The sequence below is a fragment of the Panthera tigris genome, chromosome C1 (genome assembly GCF_018350195.1).
Source record: "Panthera tigris isolate Pti1 chromosome C1, P.tigris_Pti1_mat1.1, whole genome shotgun sequence".
NCBI classification, from domain to species: domain Eukaryota; kingdom Metazoa; phylum Chordata; class Mammalia; order Carnivora; family Felidae; genus Panthera; species Panthera tigris.
The window spans coordinates 185,085,055-185,110,664 of record NC_056667.1 but is presented as its reverse complement, the minus strand read 5'-3'; the positions used below and the strand labels follow the sequence as shown (position 1 = coordinate 185,110,664).

The 25,610-nt window shown below is 40.9% G+C and overlaps 1 protein-coding gene across 1 annotated transcript in view; it reads right to left on the bottom strand.

Annotated features, from left to right (window-relative positions):
* LOC102967431 (aldehyde oxidase 2) overlaps nt 1-25,610 on the bottom strand; it is a 92,388-nt gene that overhangs the window by 59,851 nt on the left and 6,927 nt on the right. Inside the window, exons 6-11 of the mRNA XM_015541013.2 lie at nt 22,501-22,562; nt 20,036-20,125; nt 17,618-17,698; nt 15,129-15,273; nt 4,561-4,653; nt 502-653 (exon numbers count right to left, since the gene is read on the bottom strand). Coding sequence (XP_015396499.2) covers nt 502-653; nt 4,561-4,653; nt 15,129-15,273; nt 17,618-17,698; nt 20,036-20,125; nt 22,501-22,562 — 623 coding nt within the window. The remainder of the gene's footprint in view (nt 1-501; nt 654-4,560; nt 4,654-15,128; nt 15,274-17,617; nt 17,699-20,035; nt 20,126-22,500; nt 22,563-25,610) is intronic.

The following is a 25,610-nucleotide window of genomic DNA, read 5'->3' as shown; positions in this document are numbered from 1 at the left end:
TAAAACTAAATTAGTTTCTTTGACATTCTTATTATGAAATGAGCAAAACTGTGATCTCCTTTTCTCCCACCTACATTGTCACTTGGCTATTCTACTGAACTTGATTTAGAGTCGTCTTTTAAATATATTTTTAATAATGTTTGTTAAATATTAAACATTTATTTATTGTGCCTGTTGTTTCAATCTGCTGAGACCTTTTTGCATAATGATTCTGCCAGTGCTTATTTCAACATTTCAGTGAGATTAAGAAATAGGTGTAGGGACACCTGGGTGGCTCAGTTGGTTAAACGTCCAACTCTTGTTCTCAGCTCAGGCCATGATCTCGTGGTTTGTGCGTTCAAGCCCCACATCGGGCTCTGCGCTGATAGCACAGAGCCTGCTTGGGATTATCTCTCTCCCTCTCTGCCCTTCCTCTCTCTCTCTCTCAAAATAAATAAACTTAAAAAAAAAAAAGAAAAGAAATACGTGCAGTGTGCGTAATGATTGGCCCAGAGGACATACTGCCATATTCCGGATCTGCTGTCCTGCCAGACTCTTCAGGTGCTTTAGGAGGGCTCGGTATGTCTGAGTTTTCTCCTCTGGGAGCTCGGAAACTTGCTCAGCCAAAATGTCCTTCACTTGGGCCAGACTGCAGCCAGCACCTATTGTCAGTCCTAGAAAAGAAAAGTTTTTTTAGGTGACATTGGAGAAGCAACTGAATTACAATCCTGGTGCTGGGCCTTAGTGTACAGTTGGTACATTGGCTCTCCACACTGGCTGTACAGAGAATCACTGGGAACTTAAAACAGCACCGATACTCTACTCCCAGATCAATTAAATCAGAATCTCTGGATGGGGCTCTTTCAAAGTCTCCCCAGTAATTCTGTGCAGCCAGGATTAGGAGTCCTGGGCTGGTCTATACTCTCCTTTGGACAAATGCAAGGAAAGAGAGGCTAGAGAGAAGGAATGACAGTGACAAGTAGCAGGTGGCAGACTCTACTAGAGCTTTCCTTGACCCCCCTCCTAACTAACCACAGTGAAGCTATGCAAAGCTGTTTTGTGATTAAGGGGAATAAATCTGACGGCATTAAAATAATTGCAAAGGTCTTTCAATTGCCCAGATCATTGTCTATAATTAATAATGCTTTGACTGCTGATTTCCACCTCTACAGGTAGCCTTGAGACTCAAAATCTTTTACAGGAGGGGCACCAGGTAATCAGAATGAACATAGCCTCTGGGAAGAGCTTCCCCAAGTATTATTTTGGGTATTATTGGATCTCAGGACATTGGGAGTCCCCAGGGAGGGGCCAGAAAAGCAGGAGCGATGTGAAAGCATCCAGAATCATTGGGGCAATGCTATGTGCCACCTGAAAAAGGAAGTAATTAAAAATTAACAGGTGTTGCAGGCATACTTGTGAGTATAGGCAGGATACTAGCACCAGCTTTGGGGTTTCCCCACAATAGGTATGAAAAAAGTTCAGATCAATCTTTGAAGTGAAGCAATCACCCAAGTCATCAGGAGATCACTTAGTTGGCCTTCTGAAATTAATCCTTTACTTCCTCAGGTTTGTAGAATGAGTTGCTCTCACATATAGTCTGATTGGACATCACTTCCAGGGCTGGGTTCTAATTGCAGTTAGTCTGTTTTCATAATGTCACAGGCTATGCTTTGAGTTTTCTCTTGTAGATTAATCTTTGAGAATATTTTACCCTCCCATATAGCTTTATCTTTTATCAATATTAAAAATGTACTTGGCACAATACTTACCCCACCTTTGCTAACATACCCACATAACACATAACATACCTGTGACTTCAATAATCACAGCCAACCTAATAGATTAGGGAAACTACTCTCTGTTCTTTATTATCCTTATACTAAGCAAATCTTGCCTGAAGGTAACTAAACTGCTACTCCTTCGTGGAATGTCTCAACCTAGAGTCCTTACCCTATTGCGGCCCAGTGTTTCATAAAAGGCACTCTGCAACATAGGAGCCCATCCCAGACCCATCAGCGATGGTCTGCTGCTTCCTCTCACCACAGGGTCCACTGGAGGTTGGTCTTTAACTTCTGCAAAAATCCTGGCCATACTTTTGCTCACAGGAGCACTGAGAAGACCAAGCTTGATTCTTGTCATACAATTCCTCCTACCTAATAGACCCAGAGCCTTATTAGTAGGGAAGAAGTCAAAAACAAAAAGACTTTATTTATTTATTTATTTATTTATTTATTTATTTATTTATTTAAAGGTCAGAAGCATCATACAGACCAGCACAACCATCTTTTATTTGATGTAGGTAAAATAGGGCAGTTCAGCCCCAGGGGAGAGTAAAAGTCTAGCTGTCTGCTCTGCTCTGATTCCACTGCTCACATTACCCCCTGGCTTTGGGCGAGCCATGGCATAGCTGCACTGAGAAAATTGTATTTACTGTACTATTCGTATTTTACTACATCTTTGGTCATAACACCTAGCTTATATTCCAGTAGTTGGAAAGAGCTTTAACTTTGATTCTGAGAATGTGGGTTTTGTTTTAACTTCATGCTTTTCAGAGTTCATGGGTCTATGGGATAAAGATGCAGGGATTTTCTGGAGCATTTAATATACTAAAGATTTTGAGGGAAAAAAATGTACACTAAGTCAAACATGTATGTGATATGGATTAGCATGCAAAATTTAAACAAACATAAGCTGTCACAGAGATTTAACTCCTGTGGGAGGGGGTTCTGGGAGGGGGGAACACACACACACACACACCTGGCTCCAATGTACCCTTCCCTCACCAGTGTCCTGCATTCTTCTGGGCCTTAGGAAAAGTTCAAGAATCCAGAGAAATATTCCTGAAGGAACATTCTGCCACTAGAGGGTACTCACACTTTAATTTTAAGAGGGCTTGAGGAAGGCATACTGTTTCCTCAGATTTCAGAATCTGGCTCTACTTTGTTTGCAGATCCAAACTGAGCAGTCCATTTGAACAACCAATTGGACAGGCCCTGGGGTGGGCCTGGAGGATGAGGAAGGGTGCTAACGGAAAGGGTTCTGAATTGGAAATGGGAGATATGTGGCTTGGTGACCTGGCCACCAGCCAGTTCAGGGACCTTGGGCGAGTTTACTTTCCTTTTGCATCTTGGCTTCCTCATGAGGAATTCCTGAGATGAGGGACTGCGGTTACACTGAGGGATATGAATTGTGCTCTGATGGGTTCTCTCAGGCATAGACACAGGGGTCCAGAGACAGAGGGATGGTGAGAAGTCTCCCCTTTCCTTCAAACAGAGCATCTTATTTTCATTTACTTACTCTATTTCAGATTTTTTTGAGGACAGGGTTGTGGACAGAGAAGTTTGAAAGTGGTGGCTTAAATGATGCCTGGGGTGAAGGTCAGGGAAGGGTTTTCCTGTCTTAACCATCTGTTTGTACTGGTCACCTGTGCTCCCAACCCACCCATGCTGCTCTCCCTCTTCTTTCCCTTCTGCCTTCACCAAGATTTTGAGTGAGTCTAAGCACATTCCCCTCATTTTCTGAGTGACATTTAGGTGTGCTACCTGAACTGTCCCAAACCTGAAGCTGTGAGGCTGCAGTGCTAGGCAAAACCAGGAAGGGTCCCTCCCCTTACAAACGGGTGGGGTGAGGTCAGGGAAGGGCGTGCTTGCTGGTCTGCAGCACAGTCTAAGTTTGGCTGATAATGGTTAGAAGCCAGGAAGGCGGGACTCCTAGATGGCAGTGATACACCCAAGGTAGGTCCCCTGCCCTGCTTACCAGTGATGCCCACAAGCACACAATGGCCAGTAAGTCTTGACTCAAACTTTCAGTTCTAACTCCTTGTTGTCTAAGTTAAGAAAGTCATTACTACCACCGCATCCCAAACTCAAGTTCCTGGCCCACCCATTCATTCATTTTTTTCCCACTCTTCATTTGTCAGTCATTGAATTGAGCACTTATATGCATGTACTTACATACTAGGAGGTCTGGGGGATGAGGAGAGGAGTGAAATAAGGTTCCTTGTAAAAGAAGGCAAAGTCCTGCATGCTTTCTTACTACTTTGTGAGTACCACCTTGCCTGATGTAGTAGTATTGGCAGGTAGTGGGCCCTGAAGGATGTTGTAAGTGACTAGAGGTGTTTACCTGGGCAGGTCTTTGTCTCATTTTACCTCTTGCCATTGTCCATATGAAACAAGTAGCATTTGAGTGCCTGATGATATTTCTCCCACTTTCCCCTGCAAACATCCTCCCTCCTAGGAATTTACTTTTCAACCGATGGATGGCACTAGTTCTCTCACTGTCTTCCCATCAAAATTACACTGCAAATTTATTGTCTTTTGGTCACATAACATTTTATAGGCAAGAATCCTGCATGTGACTAGAAGGTCTTGAATAATATCATCTGAATACCTCATATTCTGTGCAAAGCTTTTGATGGCAAGGTTTTATGGAAGGGATATTATATCACATCAGAAAAATGATGAAGAGCTAGAAAAAGGCCAGACAAGACAAATGTATGAGGAGGTTTCAGACTACTTGGTAAGTGTAAGTTTAGTGCAGGGATTGGTTCACTAATGCTTTACTAAGAACATCAGAACTCACCATCACTTGTTTTAAATACCATACTGAGCTCAGAAATCCTAGCAGGAGAGAGGAGAATTGGGTGAACACGTCCTTGAGATTTCATTGCAGGTCCTGAAAAGTAAATAAATAAATATATATGTATTAGACAGATTTAGGAAAGAGAATGTGCCTTTTTTTTTTGGTACTGAAAGTTTCTCATAAAAATATTCAGATACCATTTTTTAATTGGTAATAAATGTGTATAAATATGAAAGCAATGGCCATATTTCCTGCAAAGTAAATTTATAGGGATGTTCTCCCAGTACATGTATTTACTTATTTATACATTCATTATATGTTTATAAAACCAGAAAATAAAATGGATGGGAGGTTCTTAGAAAGCTTTTGCACATTGACACCAGGAGACATATATAAGAATATTCATCATAAGAAACATATAACATATATGAATATTCACCATAAGAAACATATAATCTACTAAAACTGAAGCAGGAAGAAATTGAAAATTTGAACACACTGATTACCAGCAATGAAATTGAATCAGTGATAAAAAAAACTCCCAATAAACAAAAGTCTAGGGCCAGATGGCCTTATGGGTGAATTCTACCAAAAAAATTTTTAAGTTAGTTTTTTTTCTTTTTAAAGAAAGGGGGGGGGGGAGGGAAGATAGTGGCGTAGGAGGATGCTGGGCTCACCGCGCGTCCTGCTGATCACTTAGATTCCACCTACACCTGCCTAAATGACCCAGAAAACCGCCAGAGGATTAGCAGAACGGAGTCTCCAGAGCCAAGCGCAGACGAGAGGCCCACAGAAGAGGGTAGGAAGGGCGGTGAGGCGGTGCGTGCTCCACCGACTGGCGGGAGGGAGCCGGGGCGGAGGGGCGGCTCGCGGGCCAAGCAGAGCCCCCGAGTCTGGCTGGCAAAAGCGGAGGGGCCGGACGGACTGTGTTCCGACAGCAAGCGCGACTTAGCGTCTGGGAGGTCATAAGTTAACAGCTCTGCTCAGAAAGCGGGAAGGCTGGAGGACAAAGGGAGGGAGAGCTGCTGAGCCCCCCGAATGGCAGAGCTCAGCCTGGCAGGGAACAAAGGCGCTCGCCAGCGCCATCTCCCTCGCCCATCCCCCAGCCAAAATCCCAAAGAGAACCAGTTCCTGCCAGGGAACTTGCTCGCTCCACGCAAACACCCAACTCTGCTTCTGCAGAGCCAAACCTCCGGCAGCGGATCTGACTCCCTCCCGCTGCCACAGGGCCCCTCCTGAAGTGGATCACCTAAGGAGAAGTGAGCTAAGCCTGCCCCTCCTGCCCCCGTGCACCTTGCCTACTCACCCCAGCTAATACGTCAGATCCCCAGCACCACAAGCCTGGCAGTGTGCAAGTAGCCCAGACGGGCCACGCCACCCCACAGTGAATCCCGCCCCTAGGAGAGGGGAAGAGAAGGCACACACCAGTCTGACTGTGGCCCCAGCGGTGGGCTGGGGGCAGACATCAGGTCTGACTGCGGCCCCGCCCACCAACTCCAGTTATACACCACAGCACAGGGGAAGTGCCCTGCAGGTCCGCACCACTCCAGGGACTATCCAAAATGACCAAACGGAAGAATTCCCCTCAGAAGAATCTCCAGGAAATAACAACAGCTAATGAACTGATCAAAAAGGATCTAAATAATATAACAGAAAGTGAATTTAGAATAATAGTCATAAAATTAATTGCTGGGCTTGAAAACAGTATACAGGACAGCAGAGAATCTCTTGCCACAGAGATCAAGGGACTAAGGAACAGTCATGAGGAGCTGAAAAGCGCTTTAAACGAAATGCAAAACAAAATGGAAACGACGACAGCTCGGATTGAAGAGGCAGAGGAGAGAATAGGTGAACTAGAAGATAAAGTTATGGAAAAAGAGGAAGCTGAGAAAAAAGAGAGATAAAAAAATCCAGGAGTATGAGGGAAAAATTAGAGAGCTAAGTGATACACTAAAAAGAAGTAATATACGCATAATTGGTATCCCAGAGGAGGAAGAGAGAGGGAAAGGTGCTGAAGGGGTACTTGAAGAAATTATAGCTGAGAACTTCCCTGAACTGGGGAAGGAAAAAGGCATTGAAATCCAAGAGGCACAGAGAACTCCCTTCAGACGTAACTTGAATCGATCTTCTGCATGACATCATAGTGAAACTGGCAAAATACAAGGATAAAGAGAAAATTCTGAAAGCAGCAAGGGATAAACGTGCCCTCACATATAAAGGGAGACCTATAAGACTTGTGACTGATCTCTCCTTTGAAACTTGGCAGGCCAGAAAGGCTTGGCACGATATCTTCAGTGTGCTAAACAGAAAAAATATGTAGCCGAGAATCCTTTATCCAGCAAGTCCGTCATTTAGAATAGAAGGAGAGATAAAGGTCTTCCCAAACAAACAAAAACTGAAGGAATTTGTCACCACGAAACCAGCCCTACAAGAGATCCTAAGGGGGATCCTGTGAGACAAAGTACCAGAGACATCACTACAAGCATAAAACATACAGACATCACAATGACTCTAAACCCGTATCTTTCTATAATAACACTGAATGTAAATGGATTAAATGCGCCAACCAAAAGACATAGGGTATCAGAATGGATAAAAAAACAAGACCCATCTATTTGCTGTCTACAAGAGACTCATTTTAGATTTGAGGACACCTTTAGATTGAGAGTGAGGGGATGGAGAACTATTTATCATGCTACTGGAAGCCAAAAGAAAGCTGGAGTAGCCATACTTATATCAGACAAACTAGACTTTAAAATAAGGCTGTAACAAGAGATGAAGAAAGGCATTATATAATAATTACAGGGTCCATCCATCAGGAAGAGCTAACAATTATAAATATCTATGCACCGAATACCGGAGCCCCCAGATATATAAAACAATTACTCACAAACATAAGCAAATTTATTGATAAGAATGTGGTCATTGCAGGGGACTTTAACATCCCACTTACAGAAATGGATAGATCATCTAGACACACAGTCAATAAAGAAACAAGGGCCCTGAATGACACATTGGATCAGATGGACTTGACAGATATATTTAGAACTCTGCATCCCAAAGCAACAGAATATACTTTCTTCTCGAGTGCACATGGAACATTCTCCAAGATAGATCATATACTGGGTCACAAAACAGCCCTTCATAAGTTTACAAGAATTGAAATTATACCATGCATACTTTCAGACCACAATGCTATGAAGCTTGAAATCAACCACAGGAAAAAGTCTGGAAAACCTCCAAAAGCATGGAGGTTAAAGAACACCCTACTAACGAATGAGTGGGTCAACCAGGCAATTAGAGAAGAAATTAAAAAATATATGGAAACAAACGAAAATGAAAATACAACAATCCAAACGCTTTGGGATGCAGCGAAGGCAGTCCTGAGAGGAAAATACATTGCAGTCCAGGCCTATCTCAAGAAACAAGAAAAATCCCAAATACAAAATCTAACAGCACACCTAAAGGAAATAGAAGCAGAACAGCAAAGACACCCCAAACCCAGCAGAAGAAGAGAAATAATAAAGATCAGAGCAGAAATAAACAATATAGAATCTAAAAAAACTGTAGAGCAGATCAACGAAACCAAGAGTTGGTTTTTTGAAAAAATAAACAAAATTGACAAACCTCTAGGCAGGCTTCTCAAAAAGAAAAGGGAGATGACCCAAATAGATAAAATCATGAATGAAAATGGAGTTATTACAACCAATCCCTCAGAGATACAAACAATTATCAGGGAATACTATGAAAAATTATATGCCAACAAATTGGACAACCTGGAAGAAATGGACAAATTCCTAAACACCCACACTCTTCCAAAACTCAATCAGGAGGAAATAGAAAGCTTGAACAGACCCATAACCAGCGAAGAAATTGAATCGGTTATCAAAAATCTCCCAACAAATAAGAGTCCAGGACCAGATGGCTTCCCAGGGGAGTTCTACCAGACGTTTAAAGAAGAGATAATACCTATCCTTCTCAAGCTATTCCAAGAAATAGAAAGGGAAGGAAAACTTCCATACTCATTCTATGAAGCCAGCATTACTTTGATTCCTAAACCAGACAGAGACCCAGTAAAAAAAGAGAACTACACTCCAATATCCCTGATGAATATGGATGCAAAAATTCTCAATAAGATACTAGCAAATCGAATTCAACAGCATATAAAAAGAATTATTCACCATGATCAAGTGGGATTCATTCCTGGGATGCAGGGCTGGTTCAACATTCGCAAATCGATCAACGTGATACATCACATTAACAAAAAAAAAGAGAAGAACCATATGATCCTGTCAATCGATGCAGAAAAGGCCTTTGACAAAATCCAGCACCCTTTCTTAATAAAAACGCTTGAGAAAGTCGGGATAGAAGGAACATACTTAAAGATCATAAAAGCCATTTATGAAAAGCCCACAGCTAACATCATCCTCAACGGGGAAAAACTGAGAGCTTTTTCCCTGAGATCAGGAACACGACAGGGATGCCCACTCTCACCGCTGTTGTTTAACATAGTGCTGGAAGTTCTAGCGTCAGCAATCAGACAACAAAAGGAAATCAAAGGCATCAAAAATTGGCAAAGATGAAGTCAAGCTTTTGCTTTTTGCAGATGACATGATATTATACATGGAAAACCCGATAGACTCCACCAAAAGTCTGCTAGAACTGATACATGAATTCAGCAAAGTTGCAGGATACAAAATCAATGTACAGAAACCAGTTGCATTCTTATACACTAACAATGAAGCAACAGAAAGACAAATAAAGAAACTGATCCCATTCACAATTGCACCAAGAAGCATAAAATACCTAGGAATAAATCTAACCAAAGATGTAAAAGATCTGTATGCTGAAAACTATAGAAAGCTTATGCAGGTAATTGAAGAAGATATAAAGAAATGGAAAGACATTCCCTGCTCATGGATTGGAAGAATAAATATTGTCAAAATGTCAATACTACCCAAAGCTATCTACACATTCAATGCAATCCCAATCAAAATTGCACCAGCATTTTTCTCGAAACTAGAACAAGCAATCCTAAAATTCATATGGAACCACAAAAGGCCCCGAATAGCCAAAGTAATTTTGAAGAAGAACACCAAAGCAGGAGGCATCACAATCCCAGACTTTAGCCTCTACTACAAAGCTGTAATCATCAAGACAGCATGGTATCGGCATAAAAACAGACACATAGACCAATGGAATAGAATAGAAACCCCAGAACTAGACCCACAAACGTATGGCCAACTCATCTTTGACAAAGCAGGAAAGAACATCCAATGGAAAAAAGACAGTCTCTTTAACAAATGGTGCTGGGAGAACTGGACAGCAACATGCAGAAGGTTGAAACTAGACCACTTTCTCACACCATTCACAAAAATAAACTCAAAATGGATAAAGGACCTGAATGTGAGACAGGAAACCATCAAAACCTTAGAGGAGAAAGCAGGAAAAGACCTCTCTGACCTCAGCTGTAGCAATCTCTTACTCGACACATCCCAAAGGCAAGGGAATTAAAAGCAAAAGTGAATTACTGGGACCTTATGAAGATAAAAAGCTTCTGCACAGCAAAGGAAACAACCAACAAAACTAAAAGGCAACCAACGGAATGGGAAAAGATATTTGCAAATGACATATCGGACAAAGGGCTAGTATCCAAAATCTATAAAGAGCTCATCAAACTCCACACCCGAAAAACAAATAACCCAGTGAAGAAATGGGCAGAAAACATGAATAGACACTTCTCTAAAGAAGACATCCGGATGGCCAACAGGCACATGAAAAGATGTTCAACCTCACTCCTCATCAGGGAAATACAAATCAAAACCACACTCAGATATCACCTCATGCCAGTCAGAGTGGCCAAAATGAAGAAATCAGGAGACTATAGATGTTGGAGAGGATGTGGAGAAACAGGAACCCTCTTGCACTATTGGTGGGAATGCAAATTGGTGCATCCGCTCTGGAAAGCAGTGTGGAGGTTCCTCAGAAAATTAAAAATAGACCTACCCTATGACCCAGCAATAGCACTGCTAGGAATTTATCCAAGGGATACAGGAGTACTGATGCATAGGGGCACTTGTACCCCAATGTTTATAGCAGCACTCTCAACAATAGTCAAATTATGGAAAGAGCCTAAATGTCCATCAACTGATGAATGGAGAAAGAAATTGTGGTTTATATACACAATGGAATACTACGTGGCAATGAGAAAGAACGAAATATGGCCTTTTGTAGCAACGTGGATGGAACTGGAGAGTGTGATGCTAAGTGAAATAAGCCATACAGAGAAAGACAGATACCATATGGTCTCACTCTTATGTGGATCCTGAGAAACGTAACAGAAACCCATGGGGGAGGGGAAGGAAAAAAAAAAAAAAAGAGGTTAGAGTGGGAGAGAGCCAAAGCATAAGAGACTGTTAAAAACTGAGAACAAATTGAGGGTTGATGGGGGGTGGGAGGGAGGGGAGGGTGGGTGATGGGTATTGAGGAGGGCACCTTTTGGGATGAGCACTGGGTATTGTATGGAAACCAATTTGACAGTAAATTTCATATATTAAAAAATAAAAAATAAATAAATAAAATAAAATAAAAAAATAAAGAGTAAAAAAAAAAGAAAGAAAGAGAGAGAGAGAGAGAGAGAGAATGCATGAGCAGGGGAGAGGGACAGAGGGAGAGAATTTTAAGCAGGTTTCGTGCTCAGCACAGAGCCTGATGCAGGGCTTGATCCTATCATTCTGGGATCATGACTTGAGCTGAAATCAAGAGTCAGATGCTCAACTGACTGAACCACCCAGGCATCCCTACCAAACATTTAATACCTATTCTTCTCAAACTATTCTAAAAAATAGAAGAAGAAGGAAAACTTCCAAATTCGTTCTGTGAGGCCAGTATCACCCTGATAGCAAACCAGATAAAGACACTACTGAGAAAAAGAACTACAGGCCAATATCGCTGATGAACATAGATGCAATAATCCTCAACAACATACTAGCAAACTGAATCCAATAGTACATTAAAAAAATAATTCACCACAATCAAGTGGGATTTATTCCTGGGATGCAAGGTGATTCAATATTTGCAAATCAATTAACCTGATACATCACATCAATAAGAGAAAAAATAAAAACCATAGGATCATTTCAATAGATGCAGAAAAAACATTTGACAAAGTACAACATCCATTCATAATAAAAATTCTTGACAAAGTAGGGTTGGAGGGAACATACCACAATATAATAAAGGCTTTATATGAAAAACCCACAGCTAATATCATACTCAATGGAGAAAAACTGAAAACTTTTCCCTAAGGTCAGGAATAAGACAGGAATGTCCACTTTTACCTCTTTTATTTAACATAGTACTGGAAGTCATAACCATAGCAATTAGACAACAAAAAGAAATAAAAGGCATCCAAATTAGTAAGGAAGAAGTAAAGCTTTCATTATTTGCAGATGATGTTATACTATATACAGGAAATCCTAAAAACTAATCGCCACCCCCAAATCATAGAATGGATAAATGAATTCAGTAAAGTAGTATATAAAATCAATGTACAGAAATCTGTTGCATTCCTATGTACTAATAATGAAGCAGCAGAAAGTGAAATTAAGAAAACAATCCTATTTACAATTGCATCAAAAACAATAAAATATCTAGGAATAAACTTAACCAAAGAGATGAAAGACCTGTACTTTGAAAACTATAAAATTTTAATGAAAGAAATTCAAGATAACATAGAAAAATGGAAAGATGTTCCATGTTCATGGGTTGGAAGAACAAATATTGCTAAAATCTCTACATTACCCAAAGCAATCTACAGATTGAATGCAATCTTCATCAAAAGTGTTAGTATCTAAAATAAAGAACTTATACAACTCAATAGCCAAAAACCAAAATACCAACACCATTTTTCACAGAACTGGAACAAACAATCCTAAAATTTGTATGGAACCACCAAACACCCAAAAATAGCCAAAACAATTTTCATGAAGAAAAACAAATCTGGAGGTATCACAGTTCTAGACTCCAAGTTATATTACAAAACTGTAATAATCAAAACAATATGGTCCTGGCATAAAAATAGACATATAGGTCAAAGGAACAGAATAGAAAACCAGAAATAAACCCACAAGTGTTTAGTCAATTAATCTTCAACAAAGGAGGAAAGAATATCCAATGGGAAAAAGACAGTTTCTTCAGCAAACGGTGTTGGAAAAACTGGACAGCTACATGCAAAAGAATGAAATTGGACCACTTTCTTATACCATACACAAAACCAAACTCAATATGGATTAAAGACCTAAATGTGAGACCTGAAACCATAAAATCCTTGAAGAGGGCACAAGCAGTAATGTCTCTGACATTGACTGTAGCAACATTTTTCTAGATGTCTCATGAGGCAAGGGAAATAAAAGCCAAAATAAGCTATTGGGACTACATCAAAATAAAGCCTTCTTCACAGCAAAAGAAACAATCAAGAAAACTAAAAGGCAACCTACTGAATGGGAGAAGATATTTGCAAATGACATATCCGATAAATTGTTAGTATCCAAAATAAAGAACTTATGCAACTGTATAGCCAAAAACCAAATGATCCAATTAAAAGTGGGCAGAAGACATGAACAGACATTTCTCCAAATAAGACACATAGTTGGCCAACAGACACACAAAAAGATGTTCAGCATAATTCATCATCAAGGAAATGTAAATTAAAACTACAGCGAGATACCACCTCACACCTGTCAGAATGGCTAAAATTAACAACACAAGAAATATCAAGTATTGGTGAGGATGTGTAGAAAAAGGAACCCTTGTGCACTGCTGATGGGAATGAAAACTGGTGCAGCCACTGTAGAAAACAGTATGCAGCATCCTCAAAAAGTTAAAAATAGAATTTTCCTATGATCCAGGAATCACACCACTGGAAATTTACCTCCCAAATACACTAATTCAAAGGGATACATGCACCCCTATGTTTATTGCAGCATTATCTACAATAGCCAAATTACAGAAACGGCCCAAGTGTCCACCGATTGATGAATGGATAAAGAAGACGTGACACACAGACACACACACAGAGACGCACACACGTGCACACACACACACACACTCTCTCTCTCTCTCTCTCTCTCTCTCTCTCTCTCTCTCTCTCTGGAATATTACTCAGCTATCAAAAAGAATGAAATCTTGCCATTTTCAATGACATGGAGGTAGCTAGACAGCATTATACTAAGCAAAATAAGTTTGTCAGAGAAAGACAAATACCATAAGATTTCATTCATATGTGGAATTTAAGAAAAAAAACAACAAATGAGCAAAGGAAAAAGAGAGACAAACCAAGAAACAGACTCTTAACTATAGAGAACAAACTGATGGTTACCAGAGGGGAGGTGGCTGAGGAGGGGGGGGGAGGTGAAATAAGTGAAAGGGATTAAAGAGTACACTTCTCATGATGAGCACTGAATAATGTATAGAATTGCTGAATCACTATATTGCACACCTGAAACTAATATAACACTGTATATTGACCATACTAGAATTAAAATAAAAAACAATAATAAAAAAAGAATATTAATAATAGGCAAAACTTGGAAATCGCTCCATGTCCTTCAATAGTGGAATGGAGGAGCAAATTGTATGTAGTTACACAATGGAGTCTAACAGTTACCTGCAACACTATGAGTGTATCTCAGGTCAGGAATGTTGAACAAACAAAGCATATTGAAGAATAACACTATGTCACTCTATGTGAAGTTCAAAAATATGCTAAGGTAAATGACATATTGCTTAAAGGCTCAAATATATGTGGTAAAATTGTAAATACAAGAAAGTGACTGACCACTACCACATTCAGACTAATGAGTGCTTCTGAGAGGAAGGGAAGGGAAGGGGATGTGGTTTGGGAGGGCTCCCGGGCCTTCAAAGTTCTTGGTAAAGTGCTCATTCTTAAACTGGGTGTAGCTGGTAACTGGGTGTGCACTGTTAATGTACCCATGCATATTTTACAGACTTCCATTATATCTACTCACTATTTAACAAAAACAAAATAAAAAAGGACAAGATAAATTAAATGATAAAAAATAAAAAAACCCTCAGGGTGCCTGGGTGGCTCAGTCAATTGTGTCTGACTCTTGATTTCACCTGGGGTCATGATCCCAGGGTCATGGGATGGAGCCCCACATTGGGCTCCACACTAAGCATGGAGCCTGCTTAAGATTCTCCCTCTCTTCCTCTGCCCCTCTCCCTGGCTCATGCACTCTCTCTCTCTCTCTCTCTCTCTCCCAAAACAAAAACAAAAACAAAAAACCCAAAATACCCTCTAATATTTTTTCCCCATATCTCAGGGGGTCATGCTGCATACTCCCAGGGTACAAAATTATATAATTAGATAATCATATCATATGATATACAATGGTATATTATATATGTTTTATAATATACTATTATATTATTTTTATTATAAAGGTTGAGGCTTTTATCCTTAAAAAGTAGTTTTTATAGACTGAGAGCAAAGTAGGGGACAGGAGGACCAGCTTGGCGGTGGGAGGAGAAATGCTGTAATCACTCACCCAGTGAAGTGTTGCCCAAGATGAGAGGGGCCTCAGGATGTTTTGCTTTCAGCTTCAGGAGATCCTTGAGGGTGCCAGGGGAGATCCAGGTAACCCTCTCTCCATGGAAGGTCAGGGTTTGTTTTTCTGGGTTCTTTGCCATTCTCTAGGTACAAATGAAAATGTGGATGTACATGCACACACCTGCCATCCTGGCTTATGTGAGATCCAAGTGGAGGTATATTCCTCCAGAGAGATTTCAAGAGTCCTGAAGTCCACTTGACTAAGAAGATACTCACTACACCCACTGACTAATGCCTGAACTTCCATAAATAGATATTTACTCCTTTAACTTGAGACTTTTTTTTTTTAACGTTTATTTATTTTTGAGACAGAGAGAGACAGAGCATGAACGGGGAAGGGTCAGAGAGAGGGAGACACAGAATCTGAAACAGGCTCCAGGCTCTGAGCTGTCAGCACAGAGCCCGATGCGGGGCTCGAACTCACGGACCGCGAGATCATGACCTGAGCCGAAGTCGGATGCTTAACCGACCGAGCCACCCAGGCGCCCCGAGACTTTTGATATATAGCTCTTTGTAGGCAGGTGACAATATAAGCTGGCACCTGTCAATGACAATTCAGTATAGATTAATTGAACATAATTTAGTATCATGGCCTTAAAAATCATAATTATACTAATGCTCCTAAATTAGTATTTTCAGCCCGGACTCTTACTCTGAAATCCAAACTCATATATCTGAATGAGAACTTGATGTCTCCTCTCAGATGTCTAATAGGCATCTCAGATTTAACATATCCCAAAATGAGCTCCTCATATTCCCTTCTTTTTGAAGCTCCCAAAAAGGAACCCCCACCAAAAAAAATGTCCTATTCTTCCTGAGCTGTTCCCCTTCTCTGTAAATGGCCACTCACCTTTCCAGCTGCCCAAAGTGTCAGAGTCAGTTTCTCCCCAGAGACAGTCTGTCTCTCTCCCACACACCATATCACAGTCAGCAGCAAATCTCATTGGCTCTCCTTCAAGCTATATCCAGAACTGACTCTCTTCTCACCACCTACATGCAGGCCTCCATCTCTCAGGATAGCATTAGCACTTTGACTAAGCTCAAGTTGTCAGCCCAGAGCCTGGCACGGGGCTCGATATCTCATGACCCTGGGACCATGACCTGAGCCTAAATCAAGAGTCTGATGCTTAACTGACTGAACTGCCCACAGGCCCTGAGGTTTTTTGTTTTTTATCATTTATCTTGTCCTTTTTTATTTTGTTTTTCTGAGGGGCACTTTGATGTTGGCTCAGGTTGTGATCTCACAGTTGTGGGATGGGGCCCTCCATTGGGCTCTGTGCTGAGCGTGGAGTTGGCTTGGGATTCTCTTTTTCTCCCTCCATCCCTCCCCCACTTACTGCTACTTCCTGTGCTTCTCAGCAGGCTATTCCCATCCCAGCAGCCAGAACGATCCCAGATCCCATTACATTAATAGGAACTTGCCCCTCCCCTGTCCAACCTCCCTAATCATTTCTCATTTCTCATAGGGTAAAAGCCAAGTAGCCTAAGTCCTCATGATCTGCTTCCCAGTGCCTTTCTGATCTCATTCACTGTGCTTCAGCCAGGCTGGACCCTGCTCTCTCCCTTGATTGTAGCAGGCGTTCTCCTAAACTTGGCACCTTTCACTTAGTGTCTGCACTGCCCAGACTGCTTTTCCCCCACATGTCACTAAGGCTGCTCCCTCACTTCCGTTAGAACTTTTTTCAAAGTTTTGAAACTTTTTCAGAGAAATCTTCTCTGGACCGTATCCTATCCCCCTTTTCTGCTTTATCTTTTTCCTTCTTAACCCTTCTCACTGGCTAACACACTGTATCTCTTTCTATTATCTTGCTTATTATCTGCCTCTCCTACCAGATTACAACTGCTTGAAGGTAGGTTTTTGTGTTAGTTTTATTCCTTGCTGTCTGTCGATTCAGTACCTACAACAGTACCTGGCATGTTGCTGGATGATTGAAGTTTGTTGAATGAATGAATGAATGAATGAATGGACACCTCTTTCAGAGTCCCTTCAGAAATAAGTATTTTATAGAATGGGACCACTGGATGCCAGAGAGGAAAGAGAGATGCTGATAGAAGGAAAGGTAAGGCATAGGGAGGGCTGGAAGTGCTCCTTGGATTCAATGTACTGGAGTGGCTGGAAGACCAAGTTAGAAGCTGAGCAAAGCTGGATGGCTTGGAAGAGTCAACAAGGACATTGCAGATGACAACGATGACAATAATGATGGAATCATTAAAAAAAAAAAAAAAGAGCCTTTGCTGAGGCTTCAGTGAGCGTGTCAAGGGCATTAGCTAGGGAGGGTTGGTGAGCTGGGTGAGGACAGGCTTCTTGATGTGATCAAATATTTCCACAGTTTGACAACTTCATAGGAAGGAAAGGGTGGTTTTATAAAACTGAGTTTATAACCAGTGACATTTATACAAACGCACAAAGCACTCAACTCATCTTACCAAGAGTTCTGGGGGAAATATGAGCTCCTGGGTAGGGTCCAAGGGCTGGAACTCCTCTTCCACAAATAAGTCTGTGCAAATCTGTATAAAGGGCAGAAGATGGCCTTGTCAGCACAGCTAAACTGGAAACAGTGTTGTAATTCTTTACAATAATTAGGCAAAATGAACATAGTAATAACTTTCCTACTCTCCTAATGCAGGAGTAATGGGAAATAGTTCAAACCAAATAAAAGTGGTTTTTTTTAAAAGATTTTTATTTTTAGGGGCACCTGGGTGGCTCAGTTGGTTGAGCATCGGACTTCAGCTCAGGTCATGATCTCGCGGTTTGTGGGTTCAAGCCTTGCATTGGACTCTGTTGAGAGCTTGGAGCCTGGAGCCTGCTTCGGATTCTGTGTCTCCATCTCTCTCTCTGCCCCTCCCCTGCTCATGTTCTGTCTCTCTCTCTCTCAAAAATAAACATTTAAAAAAAAGATTTTTATTTTTAAATCTCTACACTCAACGTGGAGTTTGAACTCACAACCCTGAGATCAAGAGTTGCATGCTATACCAACTGAGCCGGCCAGGTGCCCCAAACCAAATAAATGTTTTAAATAAAATCTTGTTGTAAGAGAAATACTCTACCACTGATACGATACTAAGGCAAAGAATATTCTCTGAAGTAGTTTAAAGAGTACCCTGTGAAACACCAAGGCAATCTGTAAGAAACTATCAGAGGTTAGTAAGTTTGGGACCTCATCTCCACTGTGCCCCAGACATTGTTCTGTCACCTGTCAAGTCAGGATTCAAAATGCTAAAGGTTCTGAGAAGTCCTGAAGTTTAAATAAAAATGACTCTAGACATACATGCCTAGGCATAAACACTGCCTCCACTAATTTTAATAATAATAGGTAACATTTACAGGGTGTTACATTCCAAGTGCTTTTATGTATTTTAATAATTTGTTTAGTCCTTGCAACAATTTTAGAAATAAAGTAAACTATCATTTCCATTTTTACCAATAAGGATACCTAAAGCACAGTGAAAAGTTACCCAAACTCTAATGTTGTCTGGAAGAGATCTGCTTTAGCTTTGGAAACACTTATTCCTAGAAAACATTCCTGAAGAGGGGGCAATAATGTGATACATCTCTAAAACCTAGAAATAAGATAGTGTGTGAGAATGAAAATGTAAAACAAACATAATGAATCAGATCTGAGGAATTAAAGTTTCTCTAACCAGGTGTTAGGCCAGGACTTAGTAATGGAAGATATTAACATAGATTTAAGAGAAGGGAGAGTCATGGGACAGACATCTGCCATCCAGCTGGTCTACCCTGGTGGAAGAGAGGGGTATTCTGTGATATTACCCTTAAGATTATCCAATTGCTCTGCATCCATGCTCACCAAGCAACCTCATTATAATGTGCTTTCTGTGTGTGTTTTCCCTAAAGGAAAAAACATGCGGCTCAGTGACCATAAGATCCATTTTAGGATTGCGTTTCTGTAAATGTATATTAGGGCACACTCCAGTTTAAATATCATGTTCTTCGAGTTTGGTTAAAGTAAATCAGGTGGTCCCCAGAGCCCAATCATTGCCCAGATTGACTTCCTGGGCCACAAAATCGAGAATCAGACTTTAAAATGTATTGACCCCTCTGAGGTGCACTGGTCCTCTGTGAAGTGGTTGTGGGGGGTACAGCCGGCCTTCTTTGGCAAAAACCCTCTATTCCATTGCACACCTTCTTCAGACCAAAATGAGGTGGCAGTGGGAGGTCAAGAATGGGAACTAGGTAGGTGTGCAGGATAGAAATAGGTACAGCAGGGGGATGATGGGCTCAGTTTCATCTAAGGATAACTCTGTTCTCTCATATTTCCTTGTCTACAGGGAGCAGACTCTATTTTATCCTTATTCTAACTTCTGTAAGTAATTCCTGTAAGAACTTAGCAGGGTCTTCTGAAAACTAGTATCTCTCAGAGAGCAAAGCCAGAGACTGCAGTGTTTCAGGCTGGACTTCCCAGCTGTGCTAATCATGAACTCACCATGTGACTTGGGACAGGCTCTCCTGCTGAGGTTGCAGTGCCCTCTCTCTACAAAGGGGGACACAGTGATAGAGGACAGCTCTGCCTGAGTCGGGTCAGTCACAAAAACCCTTTTCCACCCAAGGATGGGACTCATCATAGTTGGGGCAGGTCTGTTTGCTCTTGTCTGAGTAGGTTTATGTTTTATTGTTTGATTCTTTCAGAGACTGAAGGGCAAAATCGGAGCCTGATTTTCAATCACCTCATTACTGGGTTCCCAAATGAAAAGTGATTGATTAGTGCATGTGCTTTGGAGATTTGAAAGTGATGCAGAGAATGATCATCAAAACTCACAAGCACAGTAACACTAGGCCAATATTTAGCAATACTCCCAGAGAGGACACAACAAACAGAGACTCACGTCACTTTCCCTGTTGAGTGAGGAAGAATCATTTCCTCCCAGATCCAAGCAGCATTTTCCTGTTCTTTTCTTTTGACAGCCAGTTGACTCCTAGGACAGTGAAATGCCTTGAGATGAAAAACTTTTTATTATTATTATTATTTTTTTTTTTTAATTTGAGGCAGGGGGAGGGGCAGAGGGAGGGAGAGAGAGGATCTTAAGCAGGCGCTATGTTCAGTGCAGAGCCTAACTTGGGGCTTGATGCCACAACCCTGGGATCATGACCTGAGCTGAAATCAAGAATCAGATGCTCAACTGACTAAGCCACCCAGGTGCCCCCATTTATATGTTTATTTATTCATTTATGTTGTGAATCTTTTGCTGTATCATTATACAGCAAAGTGTTATACACTTAGATTTTTTCCTACATTGTATAACTGTAAATAACATAATGAACATTTCTGTTCATTACATGGAGAGCTATGTATACATCTCTGAATTTTTTTTATAGGTGAATTCCTAGTAGTAGAATTAATTGATATGATGCCTTTTAGGGCAATGATGATTTATCCATTCTCTAGTATATATACGATTCAACAATACTGAGTGTTATCATTTATATAAGGACCTTTAAAGCAAAAGAAAAAGAAAAGAAAAAAATATGAAAAAAAAACTATTTTGGAATTAGGTCTTCCATACCTTTGGGATCTGCATGGGACTGACTGGGAATGAATGGACAATTGCTAACTTTACTTTAAAGCAGGTTTCCATTTACTGGTTCCTTCATTTCCCATTTCCTCCAAACTTAACTCTTGTGTCTTCTACCTTAAATAATTTTTCCTCAGTATCTAGGAAAATACTTTCTTCCAGATATCCCAGTTCTCTCCCCCAAATGCCTCAGGCTGCCACCATCTTCCTAACTCTGTCTAAGAAACAAAACCAGCTGGGCCCAGTGACCAGAGCTTCCTCTCTTAGTTAGAGCTCTGAGAGTGTCCACAATGGGCTATGAATCAATGACAACAGAAATAGTCAGTCTTCTCTTGGCCTGGTAGAGAGGAGTCTTGGGTATTCCCACTGGGGCCCAGTTTCTTTCACCCATTAAACACCCTGTAGCCACTTGGCTACAGGGTGGGTGTCCAACCACATTTTTGCCTTTATCCCCAGAGTCTATGCCTGGGAAAGTGAATAACATCCATACTCCAGAGGGAGAGCAGTTTCCTTTAACTTCCTTTATTCATATTTCACAAGTGTTTCACTTACACCAGCAGTTTGATGGGTTTATAAGCATTCATTTATTTCTCAGCTCTTCAGCTTTGGCTCCCCCATGTGGCGTTATAAGTCTGGGACATGTTTACTAACTTGGATGTAAATTAAAAAAATAAATTAAATTAAAGAAATATAAAAGTCTGGGACATGCACATACCGGGGACCTGCCTGGCTCTGGGAAGAGGGACAAGCCTGCTGGTCCACTTCTAGGCCCACCCCTACTATTTGTGGATCTAGTGCAAGAGTATAAATGGACACTCTGGCCTTGGCCTACTGCCCTCCTCTTCCCACCCTTCTGTACTGAGGGGACTCAAACACCTGTGTGAGCATCCTGGCCTGAATGCCCCAGCTCTGTCCACACCCTCCAGAAACAACCAGTTGTTGGCTACCCTTTGACCTAGGGGTGTATGTGCTGGCTGTTATGATCTGCTCTAGGAAGATGGGTTCAGGAAGAGACTGGTGTCAGGCCGAGGAATGGGGTCGAGACCGTATCTGGAGCATGGTCTAGAAAAGGGTGAAGGGTCCAACTGAACAAGTCACCTTGGCTCCATTGCTTCCTGAGAATGGCTGGAGGAGGACCAGCAAGGGGCCCTCCCAAATGTGGAATCCCTCTTGCTTGGGTATAAGGGCAGTACTGCCCAATTCCATCCTGCCTCAACAGCATCCTCAATAACAGTAGCAATTAAGTGTCCCCCATGACTTTGCTACATGCTTTGCCCATGATTTCTTATTTGATCTTGATACTCAGTGAAGTATCTTTTGTAAAGGAAACTTCCTGTGCTCTTGTACTTGAGGTGAATTTTGGATTCTACTCTACATATTCGGCTTCTTTACTTGCTCACACTTTCCTAGCCAGTCTGGACTCTTGGAACTAACCTTGTCTCCCCAAAGCAAATTTCATACCTTTGCTTGTCTCTTTGGGTTTGCTGGAGCCCTCCTACATGTCCTGCCTGATGCCTTGTTTAACTATTCGTGGAAGATATCTGGATGCCTGGTTAGATCACCTGACCTCCCTCGGTGGTGGGTTGTGGAACATCAAATGTGGTATAACTTTCACCCTGTCCTTAACAAATAGCTAAAATTCTTGTGAGTCAGTTGGGACAAACTCACTTAGTCTCCCTTATAGTCTGTTTAGATGATCTAAACAACTCAACCCCTGTATTCCCAGGCTTGACCAGCTCTCCCTGTCATTCTTGCTCTGTAGGATGTCACCTACTCACCACACAGAAGGTCCTTCCACTTGCGAGAATTGGCCGATACCCAGTACAGCGGCATAGATTACCTAATCAGAGAAGAAGCATGCTTATCAGTAGGCTTTATTTTAACTGGTTTCATTTGAAAGTTAAAACTGACTTAGGGTTTTTTTTTTTTTTTTAGACTGTTTAAATATCTGCCAGACTATTCAATCCTTTTTCTCTTCTTAGAATATGAACCTTCCCACTATTTCAATTCTAGTTTTATTCTCTGCCCTAAAGATGATCGTCTGTCTGGTGAGCTCACTTGCATCCATCTATTAGTTTATTCATTCATTCAACAGGTATCTGTGTAAGATACAGGGGATCCTAAAACAAGGAAATATAGGCCATTTCTAATGTACTATATGATTTTGTATAATGGGACAAAAAGAGTAAAGGAAGAGTAAAGGAAGCAACTGCCAGCAAATGGCAGATTAGGGAGTATGTCTGTGCTCCCCCTTCAGGTATCAATCTAAGAATCTATACATTTAACAGATGACTTGTTTAGGGAATTGTTGACACCTGAAAATGATGCTTATTGATCAATATGTACTTTTCTTTAGTAACTTAAATGCATTGCAAATTCTAAAGCATCTTTTCAATATGTGAAGGGCTCTATTATGGGTTGAAATGTGTCCCCCAAAAAAGATATGTTGAGGTTCTAACATCTGGAACATGTGAATGTGACCTTATTTGGAAATAGGACCTCTGCAGATATACTCAAGTTAAATTGAGGTCATACTGGATTAGGATGCGCTCTAACCCATCAAAATTGGTAAAGATGAAGTCAAGCTTTCACTTTTTGCAGATGACATTACATTACACATGGAAAACCCCCAATAGACTCCACCAAAAGTCTGCTAGAACTGATACATGAATTCAGCAAAGTCGCAGGATACAAAATCAATGTACAGAAATCAGTTGCATTCTTATACACTAATAACAAAGCAACAGAAAGACAAATAAAGAAACTGATCCCATTCACAATTGCACCAAGAATCATAAAATACCTAGGAATAAACCTAACCAAAGATGTAAAAGACCTGTATGCTGAAAACTATAGAAAGCTTATGAAGGAAATTGAAGAAGATACAAAGAAACAGAAAAATACTCTGTACTCATGGATTGGAAGAATAAATATTGTTAAAATGTCAATACTACCCAAAGCAATATACACATTCAATGCAATCCCAATCAAAATTGCACCAGCATTCTTCTTGAAGCTAGAACAAGCACTCCTAAAATTTGTATGGAACCACAAAAGACCCCGAATAGCCAAAGTAATATTGAAGAAGACCAAAGCAGGAGGCATCACAATCCCAGACTTTAGCCTCTACTACAAAGCTGTAATCATCAAGAGAGCATGGTATTGGCACAAAAACAGACACATAGACCAATGGAATAGAACAGAGACTCCAGAATTGGACCCACAAAAGTATGGCTAACTAATCTTTGACAAAGCAGGAAAGAATATTCAATGGAAAAAAAGACAGTCTCTTCAACAAATAGTGCTGGGAGAACTAGACAGCAACATGCAGAAGAATGAAACTAGACCACTTTCTTGCACCATTCACAAAAATAAGCTCAAAATGGATGAAGGATCTGAATGTGAGACAGGAAAACATCAAAACCCTAGAGGAGAAAGCAGGAAAAAACCTCTCTGACCTCAGCTGCAGAAATTTCTTACTTGACACATCTCCAAAGGCAAGGGATTTAAAAGCAAAAATGAACTATTGGGACCGCATCAAGATAAAAAGCTTCTGCACTGCAAAGGAAACAATCAACAAAACTAAAAGGCAACCAATGGAATGGGAAAAGATATTTGCAAATGACATATCAGACAAAGGGCTAGTATCCAAAATCTATAAAGAACTCACCAAACTCCACACCCAAAAAACAAATAATCCAGTGAAGAATTGGGCAGAAAACATGAATAGACACTTCTCTAAAGAAGACATCCAGATGGCCAACAGGCACATGAAAAGATGCTCAACGTCACTCCTCATCAGGGAAATACAAATCAAAACCACACTCAGATACCACCTCATACCAGTCAGAGTGGCTAAAATGAACAAATCAGGAGACTATAGATGCTGGAAAGGATGTGGAGAAATGGGAACCCTCTTGCACTGTTGGTGGGAATGCAAACTGGTGCAGCCACTCTGGAAAACAGTGTGGAGGTTCCTCAAAAAATTTAAAATAGATCTACCCTATGACTTAGCAATAGCACTGCTAGGAATTTACCCAAGTGATACAGGAGTGCTGATGCATAGAGCCAATTTATGGAAAGAGCCTAAATGTCCATCAACTGATGAATGGATAAAGAAATTGTGGTTTATATATACAATGGAATACTGCTTGGCAATGAGAAAGAATGAAATCTGGCCATTTGTAGCAACATGGATGGAACTGGAGAGTGTTATGCTAAGTGAAATAAGTCATACAGAGAAAGACAGATACCATATGTTTTCACTCTTAGTGGATCCTGAGAAACTTAACAGAAGACCATGGGGGAGGCGGAGAGGGAAAAAGTTACAGAGAGGGAAGGAGGCAAACCATGAGACTCTTAAAAACTGAGAATAAAATGAGGGTTGATGGAGGGTGGGAGGGAGGGGAAAGTGGGTGATGGGCATTGAGGAGGGCACCTGTTGGGATAAGCACTGGGTGTTGTATGGAAACCAATTTGACAATAAATTTCATATATATATAAAAAAAAAAGGATGGGTCCTAATCTAGTGACAGGGGTCATTATAAAAGAAAATTTGGACACAGACACACAGGGGAGAAGGCCATGAGAAGACAGAGGCAGGGACTAGACTGTGATGCACCTGTAAGTCAAGGAATACCAGGATAGCTGTCAAACACCAGAAGCAAAGAAGAGGCAAGGAAGAACCTTCCCCTAGAGCTTTCAGAGGGAGCACAATCCTGCTGACACCTTGTTTTCAGACTTGTAGCCTCTAGAACTTTGAAAGAATAAATTCCTGTTGTTTTAATGCACCTAGTTGGTGGTACTTTGTTTTGACAGCCCTAATGAAGGCAGACAAATAAGTCACTGGATAGAGAACTGAGGTGTCAATACGGGTGTGTGATCCACA